Source organism: Lithobates pipiens, unplaced genomic scaffold (assembly GCF_037356315.1).
Source record: "Lithobates pipiens isolate NorthernLeopardFrog02 unplaced genomic scaffold, aLitPip1_a1.2 Scaffold_11, whole genome shotgun sequence".
Classification (NCBI taxonomy): Eukaryota; Metazoa; Chordata; class Amphibia; order Anura; family Ranidae; genus Lithobates; species Lithobates pipiens.
The window spans coordinates 15,327,245-15,340,669 of record NW_027507696.1 but is presented as its reverse complement, the minus strand read 5'-3'; the positions used below and the strand labels follow the sequence as shown (position 1 = coordinate 15,340,669).

Below are 13,425 nucleotides of genomic sequence, written 5' to 3'. Positions count from 1 at the left end.
AAAAATATTAATAACTGTTTATTGGTTAGCAGATTGAGTTACATTTTATTTTAATTCATGATCACATATATTCATTATAAGTAATGGAATCAAACAGAGGCAGAAAAAAACAGAGCTTGTCAGATTTTTCCATTTAATATAGTATATGAGTAAACTATTTGTACACAAATTGTTGATTTATTTGAGATACTGCAACACATACTTGGGTGTGTAGTTTCACCATTAGAATTGCTGATATTTTTAATGTAGTAGAATTCAGAGGAGATATGAGCCACTTGACACATGTAAATCTTTCCTGCAACCCAGTCTTCGTTTGAAATGGACAAATGACTGACAAATGAGCATTGTTGGTTTTTATGGTCACATGTGACATCTTCTGAGTTTGGAAAATCTTCCTTGATTATGGTGTCATTAACATTCCAGGTTACAAAAATGTCTTCTGGATAAAATGCTTTCACAAGGCAAATTAAACTCAGCTGGTCTTCTTCTGTCCCATTCTCGGCATTAGTTACAAGTGCATATACTCTTGGTGCTTTTATCACACGTGGATCTATAATGTATTAATAGATGTTACAATGAGTAAATTATGAACAATTATGTAACTAGTCTATCAAATTCTTATGGTTCTATTATTAAAGAAAGTTTGTCATAAAGGTGAAGAACTTGTCCATGGTGAGGTGACTAATCAGATTGCTTTAATGTTGGTTCAAACAAAAGATAAAAGCTGACTGGATATTCACCATGGCAAAAAACTGTTTACTACTTTATTTGCTCTACAATTTTTTTTAAATGGGTTACCATATAGCCTGTTGCGCACAAGAGACAATAACTGTGTAAAACGTTCTATTTTTTGCATATGTCCATTCGCATACTACAGAAACGGGAACAATAACAGATATAAAGTATATATTATCCCAGTTTTGATGCAAAAGTGGAAAGAAATACACTTTAAGCATATTTACTGCTCTAAACCTAGTGCGTTCTAATGCCCAGAATTTGGCTTTATGAAATAATATGAAGAACACCAATTGGCTATAAATGCTAATACAAATATTAAACGCGTGTTCTCAGTTTTTTTTGTAATATGTTATAAGGGATAAGACAATATTCAAAATCACATTAATCTATAGTAGAGCAAGCATAAGTGAGCTTTGCAAGTCAACGTACCATTTGACCGTGTAATAGTCATAATTTCTTGCAGTACATTGTTGGGTGGATGCAATTTGCAGGAGAGGTTGGAGACCGTTTTCCATTCTTCTAAGCTTATTTCCAAGGTGCTTTCTATCCAGGACAATTTGCCAGGTTTCTTTTTTTCGTTATTGTACTCGCTTAACTTTTCCTTTCCATTAAGTATCCAGTGTATGTCAGCATAAGGAAGGTTCGTTTTACATGAAACATTGGCACTTTTTAGAAGAAATAAGTCCTTAAAGGATGGTTTTTGTATGTACCCATCAGGTAATGAGAAGTGTTCTGAAAAATGATCTGAAAGTTAATTCTGGCTTCCATGAAGATATAGATACACACATTTAACTATGTACACTAGAATCACAGTGGTCTTTGCCCCATTCTCTCAGTTCTTTGTCATGACTACATCATTAAATAGTTACATAAACTCCTTACTTACATTGTTAAAGTCCTTCTGGCAGATTTGGGTGAACTGTTACAGGTGTACATGCTCCTTATCTTATCTTATACTGTATCTTATACTGTAAATATATTTCATGTGACAACACTGAAGAAATTACACTTTGCTGCAATGTAGTGAGTGTATAACAGTAGTGAGTGTATAACAGTGTAAATGTGCTGTCCCCTCAAAATAACTCAACACACAGCCATTAATGTCTAAACTGCTGGCAACAAAAGTGAGTACAGCCCTAAGTAAAAATGTGGAGTTCACCAGAGCTTCAGAGGTTGCCACTGGTGTCCTCTTCCCCTCCTCCACGATGACATCATGGAGCTGGTGGATGTTAGAGACCTTTCGCTCCTCCATCTTCCATTGGAGGATGCCCCACAGATGCTCAATAGGGTTTATGTCTCAAGACATGCTTAGCTAGTCCATTACCTTTACCCTCAGCTTCTTTAGCAAGGCAGTGGTCATCTTGGAGTTGTATTTGGGGTTGTTTTGCTGGAATACTGCCCTGCGGCACAGTCTCCAAAGGGAGGGGATCATGCTCTGCTTCAGTATGTCATAGTACATGTTGGCATTCATGGTTCCCTCAATAAACTGTAGCTCCCCAGTGCCAGCAGCACTTATGCAGACCATGACACACCCACCACCATGCTTGACTGTAGGCAAGACGCACTTGTCTTTGTACTCCTCACCTGGTTGCCGCCACACACGCTTGACACTATCTGAACCAAATACATTTATCTTGGTCTCATCAGACCAGAGGACATGGTTCCAGTAATCCATGTCTTTAGTCTGCTTGTCTTTTCTTCAGAAAATTGTTTGCTGGCTTTCTTGTGCATCATCTATAGAAGAGACTTTCTTCTGGGACGACAGCCATGCAGACCAATTTGATGCAGTGTACAGCTTATGGTCTGAGCACATCACCCCTTCAACAGCTGCATCAATGCTGGCAGCACTCATACATCTATTTCACAAAGACAACCTCTGGATATGATGCTGAGCATGTGCACTCAACTTCTTTTGTCGACCATGGCGAGGCCTGTTCTGAGTGGAACCTGTCCTGTTAAACCACTGTATGGTCTTGGCCACCGTGCTGCAGCTCAGTTTCAGGGTCTTGGCAATCTTCTTATAGCCTAGGCCATCTTTATGTAGAGCAACAATACCTTTTTACAGATCCTCAGAGAGTTCTTTGCCATGAGGTTCCATGTTGAACTTCCAGTGACTAGTATGAGAGAGTGAGAGCTATAACACCAAATTTAACACACCTGCTCCCCATTCGCACCTGAGACCTTGTAACAATAACGAGTCATAATGTGAGGGGTGTGCTCTTTTGTGAGAAACTATATATATATATATATATATATATATATATATATATATATATATATATATATATATATTGTGACAGAGCTAGACTCTGCCACTGTGAAAATTGAGGGTTAATGCAAGGTTCTGGACTTTCGTTTCTGAGCTGAGAAAGCTATGTTTTTGGCTTTCTTCGGATTCTGTAGTTCTGGATGGAAACTTTCATCCCTCAGTCTGTCGGCTTGTTTGAATACACAGGTGTGCAGAGTCATTATACACTCAAGCCTCAGGATAGCTCAGGGCGCCCGGTTTGGAGACAGCTCCCAGTGTGGGAAACAGGAGGCCTCATCCAGGGATCAAAGGTGCCCCAGCCAGGAGTCAAGAGACAATCATGCTTTATTTTTAGATTCTATTAGGAATTTTCTACAATCACCAATGATTTTAATGTTTTTTTATAATATGAATTACAAATTAGCTCACAACAACATTATTATATATCACAATGTGCTACAATGATATTTGTGAATGCACTTTATATGAATTGCAATGTGCCATCATGATATCTGTACGTACATGAATTAACAAATCATGCCATCATTTATTTAATCACCTTACCAGTTGTGTGTCACGTGCTTCATTCAAAGTAGTCCCAAACTCTTTCCTTTGAATTTCAAATTTAGGGTATTAAAGTCCCAAACCCCCCCTTATACCCACAATGTCAGTAGTGTTACTCAAATATGCCTCAAATATACCTCATGGAAGTCAATAGGGAAATAATTCTGGTGTTTTGTTCGGGCCTCTGGAGGGATATTGCAGCAGCTAAATGCAACAAAATGGAATAGGAAGCTCACCAAATATCTGAGGAATATCTGAGGAACCCAAAAAAATGGGGAAATGGGTACAGCGATGGAAAAAAATTTGTTATGCAGCATCAAGGACAACATGGGCAATGCTGAAATCCCTAAATTTACATATTTTTGGGGTCACTTAATGTCATACACTTTGTTACAGATCTACTAAAGGTAATTTCTGAAACTGCCAACAGCAACGCCAAATGTTGGCAGTCTGTACTTTGCTCTACTTTGTCAACTTTGAAAAAAACAAAATGGTCTTTACCCCAAAAACACCTTATTTCATAATTTTTGGTGGGTAAAATGTAGACATGTGCAGAGTAAAATATTTCGTTTCGGAATTTCGTTTTCGTCTGAAAACTTAATTTATTTAGTTACTCCCGAAATTCGTTTTTATTTATTTCGTTTTTCGTTCAAAAATTGCATTCGTCCGAAAATCCACATGAATCACGGTCGAATCTGTCTTTGAAGGCTTATGGTGTCTGTAGAATGTATAAAGAAGATTCGACGGAGCTAGTATATAGCATACTTTAGAACCCTATTAAAGTCTATGGGACTCCAACGTTCAAAATCTAAAGTGCTCATTTTAAAGGCTAATTTGCAAGTTACTGTCCTAAAAAGTGTTTGGGGACCTGGGTCCTGCCCCAGGGGACATGGATCAATGCAAAAAAAAGTTTTAAAAACGGCCGTTTTTTCGGGAGCAGTGATTTTAATAATGATTAAAGTGAAACAATAAAAGTGTAATATTCCTTTAAATTTCGTAGGGGGGGGGGGGGTTGTCTATAGTATGCCTGTGAAGGGGCGCATGTTTCCCGTGCTTAGAATTGTCCCTGCACAAAGTGTCATTTATGCAGGAAAAAAAGTCCTTTAAAATCACTCGCAGCTATTATGAATTGTCGGCTCCATAATACAGAGAACACTCATTGAAAGTCATTGATAAAAAAATAAATAAATAAATAAAATAAAAAAGCGTGGGGGTCCCCCAAATTCAATTACCAGGCCCTTCAGGTCTGGTATGGATATTAAGGGGAACCCTGCCTCAAATTTAAGAAAAAATTTGACGTGGGGTTCCCCCTAAATATCCATAACCAGACCCTTCAGGTCTGGTATGGATATTAAGGGGAACCCCGCGTCAAATTTTAAAAAAAATTGACGTGGGGTTCCCCCTAAAAATCCATACCAGACCCTTTATCCGAGCACGCAACCTGGCAGGCCGCAGGAAAAGAGGGGGGACGAGAGAGCGGCCCCCCCTCCCTCCTGAACCGTACCAGGCCACATGCCCTCAACATTGGGAGGATGCTTTGGGGGTCTGTGACCCCTCAAAGCACCTTGTCCCCATGTTGATGAGGACAAGGGCCTCATCCCCACAACCCTGGCCGGTGGTTGTGGAGGTCTGCGGGCAGGGGGCTTATCAGAATCTGGAAGCCCCCTTTAACAAGGGGACCCCCAGATCCCGGCCCCCCCCTGTTTGAAATGGTAAGGGGGTACAAAAGTACCCCTACCATTTCACAAAGAAAGTGTAAAAAATGGTTAAATAAAACAAACACACTTTTGAAAAATTCCTTTATTAAAAATAAAAAAATAAAAAAAAGATTCCAGCGGCGGTAATCCACTCTTGCTATCCAGCGACGGACGGTCATCTCTCCAGCGATGTCTCATCTCATCCAGCGCAGCGATCCATCCTTCTGTCTCCGTGGAGGAGACACTGCAAGGATTCCGGCGGCTGACGTTTCTTATATACGGAGGGGTTCCCCGTGACGTATAGGTGACCCTGCCCCCCTCTGATGTAACGGAAACCTGCCTGTGTTACATCAGAGGGGTGCGGGTCACCCCTATGTCACAGGGAACCCCGGGTTTCCCCTTGCGTCAGAGGGGGGCGGGGTCAGGTGACGGGTGGCCCCGCCCTCCGTATATAAGAAACGTCAGCCGCCGGAATCCTTGCAGTGTCTCCTCCACGGAGACAGAAGAAGGACGGAGGATTCGCTGCGCTGGATAAGATGAGACATCGCTGGAGAGATGACCGTCCGTCGCTGGATAGCAAGAGTGGATTACCGCCGCTGGAATCTTTTTTTTATTTTTTTATTTTTAATAAAGGAATTTTTCAAAAGTGTGTTTGTTTTATTTAACCATTTTTTACACTTTCTTTGTGAAATGGTAGGGGTACTTTTGTACCCCCTTACCATTTCAAACAGGGGGGGGGCCGGGATCTGGGGGTCCCCTTGTTAAAGGGGGCTTCCAGATTCTGATAAGCCCCCCGCCCGCAGACCTCCACAACCACCGGCCAGGGTTGTGGGGATGAGGCCCTTGTCTTCATCAACATGGGGACAAGGTGCTTTGAGGGGTCACAGACCCCCAAAGCATCCTCCCAATGTTGAGGGCATGTGGCCTGGTACGGTTCAGGAGGGAGGGGGGGCCGCTCTCTCGTCCCCCCCTCTTTTCCTGCGGCCTGCCAGGTTGCGTGCTCGGATAAAGGGTCTGGTATGGATTTTTAGGGGGAACCCCACGTCAAATTTTTTTTAAATTTGACGCGGGGTTCCCCTTAATATCCATACCAGACCTGAAGGGCCTGGTAATTGAATTTGGGGGACCCCCACGCTTTTTTATTTTATTTATTTATTTATTTTTTTATCAATGACTTTCAATGAGTGTTCTCTGTATTACGGGAGCCGACAATTCATTATAGCTGCGAGTGATTTTAAAGGACTTTTTTTCCTGCATAAATGACACTTTGTGCAGGGACAATTCTAAGCACGGGAAACATGCGCCCCTTCACAGGCATACTATAGACAACCCCCCCCTACGAAATTTAAAGGAATATTACACTTTTATTGTTTCACTTTAATCATTATTAAAATCACTGCTCCCGAAAAAACGGCCGTTTTTAAAACTTTTTTTTGCATTGATCCATGTCCCCTGGGGCAGGACCCGGGTCCCCAAACACTTTTTAGGACAGTATCTTGCAGAATCTTTTCTCTCTGTCAAATCTTTTTTCTCTGTCGAATATTTTCTCTATATAATCTTGGACTAATAGAGGTAAGGTTAGGCACATTCGAACACAGGTTCTATAGACACAGATTGTTGTCAGAGTCATGTCGAATCTCCTATTCTATATCGAACTGTTGTAACAATGAAAACGAAAATAAAGCATTTATTTATGTCGGATCTTTCGTTTTTCGGATTTTGTGCTTTCGTTATCGTTTGTCAAAACGAAAACGAAAATAGCTGAAATTCGGACGAAAATGCATTCGGACGAAAACGAATGCACATGTCTAGTAAAATGGTTGTTTTTTTTTTAGAAAAATAACAAGCTAGAAACATAAATGAACTTCAATGTTCAATGAAGAGTGTATTATATATAGATATGAAATCACATAGGGATATATATATATGCAAATTCCAGTTAAAAGGGGTAAGTGGACAATCATCAAGGGGGACCCCAGGAACTCAGAAAGTGGGGGGGGGACCACCTTCCACAGAAAGAATACACTAAGGTAAGGGGGTGGGTGCCCACCAAATGCAGCTTTACTCTGCCCATGAATGCAGTCTCACTGTGCCCACAAATGCGGCCTCACCGTGCCCACCATTGCAGCCTCACTGTGTTCATCAAATGCAGCTTTACTGTGCCATGAATGCAGTCTCACTATGCCCATGAATGCAGCCCCTCCTGTGCCCCATGTCCCAGTCTGCAGTCCTTGTCTGTGGGAAGGTGTGTTGTTGATGCTCGGTACGGTACCTTGCATGCCAGCAGGATATCCATGACGGGCAGCAGCAGGCAGGATCTCTTCTTGTTTTTGATGGGGGCGGTGCTCCTTCCAGAGGATCTGTTTGCTGTGAGATGAAGTGGTCCCTGGCCACCTGCACCTTCAGCTGTCCCTATTTTACGGCCCCAGTCAGCCTGTCCTCTGGTCCTGGGGAAGTGGAGAGCACTGGGTAGGAGCTGGAGAGAAGGGGGAGCAGAGAGTACTGGCGGGGTTGGAGAACACATGGGTGGGGGCAAAGAGCAGGGGGTAGTGGAGATCACAGGGGTGGGGAGCAGAGAGTACTGGGGGGCTAAGAGTGTGGGGTGGCGAAGAGCACGGGGGGCAGAAAAACACAAGAGCACGGGGGCTGGAGAGTACTGGGGGGGTTACAAAGAGTAGGGGGGAGTTTGAGAGCACCAGTGGGGGCCAGAAAGAACAGGGGGAAAAGCACGGGGGACTGGAGAGAATTATGGGAGGTGGAGAGCATTGGCGGGGTTGGAGAGCACATGGGTGGGGGCAAAATGCAGGGGGGAGTGGAGAGTACAGGGGTGGGGAGTGGAGAGTGCTGGGGGGAGCCAAAAAGAACAGGAGTGGAGAGCACGGGGGGGGGGGGGGTAGAGAGCACTGGGGGGCTGGAGAGCGATGGGTTGAGCTTGAGAGCACCAGGGGACCGGAAAGAACAAGGGTGGGGAGAATGGAGGGCTGGAGAGCACTGGGGTGGGAGCTGGAGAGTGATGGGGAGAGCTGGAGAGCACTGGGGGGTGAGAAAGAACGGGGGGAGAGCACTGGGGGGAAAAGAACAGGAGGGAGAGCAGTGGGGGGAGTGGAGAGCACTGGGGGTGGAAATAACATGAGGGAGAGCAATGGGGGGGAAACAAGGGGGGTAACAAGGGCGGAGAGCACTGGGGGAGTGGAGAGCACTGGGGGGAAATAACAGGGGGGTAGAGCACTGGGGGGGTAGAACAAGGGGGGTAACAAGGGTGGAGAGCACTGGGGGGAGTGGAGAGCACTGGGGGTCGGAAAGAACATGGAGGAGAGCACTGGGGGGAGCACAAGCAGGGTAACAAGGGCAGAGAGCACTGGGGGGAGTGGAGAGCACTGGGGGGGATAAACAGGGGGTAGAGGAGCACTGGGGGGAGTGGAGAGCACTGGAGGGGGTAGAACATGGGGGATAACAAGGGCGGAGAGCACTGGGGGGAGTGGAGAGCACTAGGGGGGAGAACGGGGGGAGAAGAGCACTGGGGGAGTGGAGAGCACTGGGGGGAGAACAGGGGGGAGAGCACTGGGGGGGAGAAAAGGGGGGGAGCAGTGGAGGGGAGTGGAGAGCACTGGGGGGAGAACAGGGGGGAGAGCAGAGCACGGGGGTGGAAGAACGGGGGGAGCACTGGGGGGGAGTGAAGAGCACTGGGGGGAAGAACGGGGGGGAGCACTGGGGGGAGTGGAGAGCACGGGGGGACAGAGGGGAGCACTGGGGGGAGTGGAGAGCACTGGGGGGACAGGGGGGAAGAGCACTGAAAGGCAGTGGAGAGCACTGGGTGGAGAACAGGGGGGAGAGCAGAGCACGGGGGGAAGAACGGGGGGGAGCACTGGGGGGAGTGGAGAGCATGGGGGGAACAGGGGGGAGCACTGGGGGGAGTGAAGAGCACTGGCGGGATGAACAGGGGGGGAGCACTGGGGGGAGTGGAGCGCACTGGGGGGAGAACGGGGGGGGAGCACTGGGGGGAGTGAAGAGCACTGGCGGGATGAACAGGGGGGAGCACTGGGGGGAGTGGAGCGCACTGGGGGGAGAACGGGGGGGAGCACTGGGGGGAGTGAAGAGCACTGGGGGGAGAGCACGGGGGATGAAGAGCACTGGGGGGAGTTGATAGCACTGGGATGGTGGCTAGAGAAGGATGGGAACTGGAGAGCAGGTTGGGGGCAGAAAGAACTGGGGGGGGGGGGGCTGGAGAGTGTGGTGGGGAGGAGAGCACGGGGGGGCAGGGAGCACAAGGTGAACTGGGGTAGGCAGTAAAAGAAGTTGGAGGATCAGCAGTCGCTGAATGCTTGATTCTCCTCCTCTCCCTCCTGCAAACATTCAGCGACTGCATGGAGGAATATAGAAAGCTCATATCCTCTATATGCAGCCCCCCTGCTGATCCTCCTATCCAGGCACACTGGCAGGGCTGTACGGAGCGATATCTTCTCCTCTTGATCACAACGCTGGCTGGCTCTGTGTTCGGCGGCCGCTCTGTAACATGGCCCCGCCCCCCCAGACTGGCTTGTGTGATAGGCGGAACGTTGATTCTCTCTACTATCACACGAGCTGGTCTGGGGGGGGCGGGGCTGTGTTACAGAGCGGCTGCTGAACACAGAGCCAGCCAGCGCTGTGATCCGCAGTAGCAAGCCCCAATGCAGCTGCAACTAAAAGCGGCCCCAGGGCATGCGGCCTACCGGGAAAATCTTCCGGTATCCTGGTAGGCCAGTTCGGCCCTTTATATACCCAACTGGATGGACTGTGTGACTTTTATACATATATATGCACACTAATTTATGAACTTTCATTTTTTTTAGGCACGGGTAACTTGAACTTGTTGTGACATGCTAGACAATAGCTATACTTTGTGACTACAAGTAGGGAATATTAAAATGCAATGAATTTAATGTTCACAAAACATTCACTGATGGCTTGCGCATGATTGGATGATAAAATCAGCAGAGCTTCCCCTCATTTAAGATCTACCCCTCAGATTTACAGTGACTGCACTTCCAAGTGCACTTGCAGTGCAAAGTGGATTTGTCTTTTGTAAATACCGGGTCTGTTGTATCTTGTATGTGTGACTAACTTAGTGTCTGTACAGTTTTGCACAGTATAGCCTTAACCACTTGACCACTGGGCACTTAAACACCCTTAATAACCAGACCAATTTTCAGCTTTCGGTGCTCTCACATTTTGAATGACAATTACTCAGTCATGCAACACTGGACCTATATGAAATTTTTGTCCTTTTTTTCACACAAATGGAGCTTTCTTTTGGTGGTATTTAATCACCGCTGGGTTTTTTTTTTTTTGTGCTATAAAAGAAAAAATACAGAAAATTCTGTAAAAAAATGAATTTTTCTTCATTTCTGTTATAAAATTTAGCAGATTAGTAATTTTTTCTTCATAAATTTTGGCCAAAATTTATACCACTACATATCTTTGGTAAAAATAAGTACAAATTGGTGGATATTATTTGGTCTTTGTGAAAGTTATAGAGTCCACAAGCTATGGTGCCAATATCTGAAAATTGATCACACCTGAAGTACTGACGGCCTATTTCAATTCTTGAGACCCTAACATGCCAGAAAAGTACAAATACCCCCCAAATGACCCCTTTTTGGAAAGAAGACATTCCAAGGTATTTAGTAAGAGGCATGATGAGTTTTTTGAAGTTGTCATTTTTTCCCACAATTCTTTGCAAAATCAAGATTTTTTTTACTTTTTTTTTTTTTTTTCACAAAATTGTCATATTATCAGTTTATTTCTCACACAGCATATGCATACCACAAATTACACCCCAAAACACATTCTGCTATTACTCCCGAGTACGGCGATACCACATGTGTGAGACTTTTACACAGTGTGGCCACATACAGAGGCCCAACATGCAGGGAGCGCCATCAGGCGTTCTGGAGCACCCAGGACAATTCTGACATTTCTCTCCTACATGTAAAAATCATCATTTATTTGCTAGAAAATTACATAGATCCCAAAACATTATATATGTTTTTTTAGCAAACACCCTGGAGAATACAATGGTGGTCGTTGCAACTTTTTATCTCGCACGGTATTTGCGCAGCAATTTTTCGAATGCTTTTTTTTGGAAAAAAAACTGTTTTGTGCTTAAAAAAAAAAACACAGTAAAGTTAGCCCAATTTTTGCATAATGTGAAAGATGAAGTTACTCCGAGTAAATCGATACCTAACATGTCACTCTTCAAAATTGCACAGGCTCGTGGAATGGCGCCAAACGTCGCTACTTAAAAATCCCCATAGGCGATGATTTAATTTTTTTTTTACTGGTTATATGTTTTGAGTTACAGAGGAGGTCTAGGGCTAGAATTATTGCTCTCGCACCAACGTACGCAGCGATACCTCACATGTGTGGTTTGAACACCGTTTTCATATGTGGGCGGGACTTACGTATGCGTTCGCTTCTGCATGCAAGCACATGGGGACAGGGGCGCTTTAAAAAAAAAAAAAAAAAAATTTTATTGTTCATTTTACTTTATTTATTTTAGTTTGACATTTTTTTTCCCCAAAAATAAATTTTTTGATCACTTTTATTCCTATTACAAGGAATGTAAACATCCCTTGTAATAGGAATATGGCATGACAGGTCCTCTTTACAGTGAGATGTGGGGTCAATAAGACCCCGCATCTCACCTCTAAGCTGGGAAGCCTGAAAAAAAAAAAAAAAAGATTCTGGATTTGATAGTATTGGCGAGTCGGTAGAAGCACCGGAGGGCGGCGGGAGGGGGGGGAGGGGTGTCTATGGCTGGGTATTGCAGGGTATCACCGACTATGGCTGGGTATGGCTGGGTATATCAGAGTATGGCTAGGTATCTCAGAGTATGGCGTTGCAGAGCATTGCAGGATATTGGAGGGTGTTGCAGAGCATTGCAGAGTGTTGCACGGTATTGGCGGGTGTTGCAGAGCATTGCAGAGTGTTGCAGGGTATTGGTGGGTGTTGCAGAGCATTGCAGAGTGTTGCAGAGCATTGCAGAGTGTTGCAGGGCATTGGCGGGTGTTGCAGAGCGTTGCAGAGCATTGCAGGATATTGGAGGGTGTTGCAGAGCATTGCAGAGTGTTGCACGGTATTGGCGGGTGTTGCAGAGCATTGCAGAGTGTTGCAGGGTATTGGTGGGTGTTGCAGAGCATTGCAGAGTGTTGCAGGGTATTGCAGAGTAATGGCAGGGTATTGCAGGGTATTGCAGAGTAATGCAGACTATTGCAGAGTAATGCAGAGTAATGCAGGGTATTGCAGAGTAATGCAGAGTAATGCAGGGTATTGCAGAGTAATGCAGAGTAATGCAGGGTATTGCAGAGTAATGCAGGGTATTGCAGGGTAATGCAGAGTAATGCAGGGTATTGCAGAGTAATGCAGAGTAATGCAGAGTAATGCAGAGTAATGCAAGGTATTGCAGAGTATTGCAGAGTAATGCAGAGTAATGCAGGGTATTGCAGAGTAATGCAGAGTAATGCAAGGTATTGCAGAGTAATGCAGAGTAATGGCAGGGTATTGCAGAGTATTTGCAGGGAATTGAGGGGTTAATTTCGGTGAGCAGCGATGTGGGCACTGCAGATGCAGCCCACATCGCTGCTGACACCGATCTCCTCCCCCTCCGCTGTTCCGATCGGTACAGAGAGGGGGAGGGAGGAACCGGCGTCATAACATGACGCCGGTTTGTTTACAAGTGATCACTCCGTCATTTGACGGAGCGATCACGTGGTAAACGGCCGCGACGAGCGGCCGTTTACCGCGATCCGTGATGCGCCGGGTCCTGTGGACCCGGCGGTCACGGACGCTCTCGAGTGCGCGCCCCAGGGGGCGCGCGAGAGCGGAATTCTGGGAGGACGTCATATGACGGCCTCCCACAGTTAAGAAACCGCCCTAAAGCCGTCATTCGGCTATAGGGCGGTTATTAAGTGGATAAACTACTGTACATTTTTACAGTTCATCATTGCTTTGTGCAGTGCTACATTTATACTACCCTTGGAGCATATTTAACTAGGCTTTCAACACCAGTTTTGCATGGCCAGCACAGTGCAACAGAGCGCACAGCAATTAACATTCACAGTAATTTACAACACAGCTAATTTACAACACAAACATCAAATCATCAATCCCTCTCTGGCCAGTTCCTACTCCACTCTGCAA

General features: G+C 45.4%; 1 protein-coding gene and 2 gene segments (V, D, J or C); all 3 read right to left on the bottom strand.

Annotated features, from left to right (window-relative positions):
* The window catches only part of LOC143960247 (uncharacterized), a 181,753-nt gene that overhangs the window by 4,488 nt on the left and 163,840 nt on the right, over nt 1–13,425 (bottom strand). The window contains exons 8-9 of the mRNA XM_077468627.1: nt 1,168–1,470; nt 203–550 (exon numbers count right to left, since the gene is read on the bottom strand). Coding sequence (XP_077324753.1) covers nt 203–550; nt 1,168–1,470 — 651 coding nt within the window. The remainder of the gene's footprint in view (nt 1–202; nt 551–1,167; nt 1,471–13,425) is intronic.
* The window catches only part of LOC143960265 (immunoglobulin heavy constant epsilon-like), a 418,829-nt gene that overhangs the window by 291,215 nt on the left and 114,189 nt on the right, over nt 1–13,425 (bottom strand).
* LOC143960260 (Ig gamma-2C chain C region-like) overlaps nt 1–13,425 on the bottom strand; it is a 296,856-nt gene that overhangs the window by 170,710 nt on the left and 112,721 nt on the right.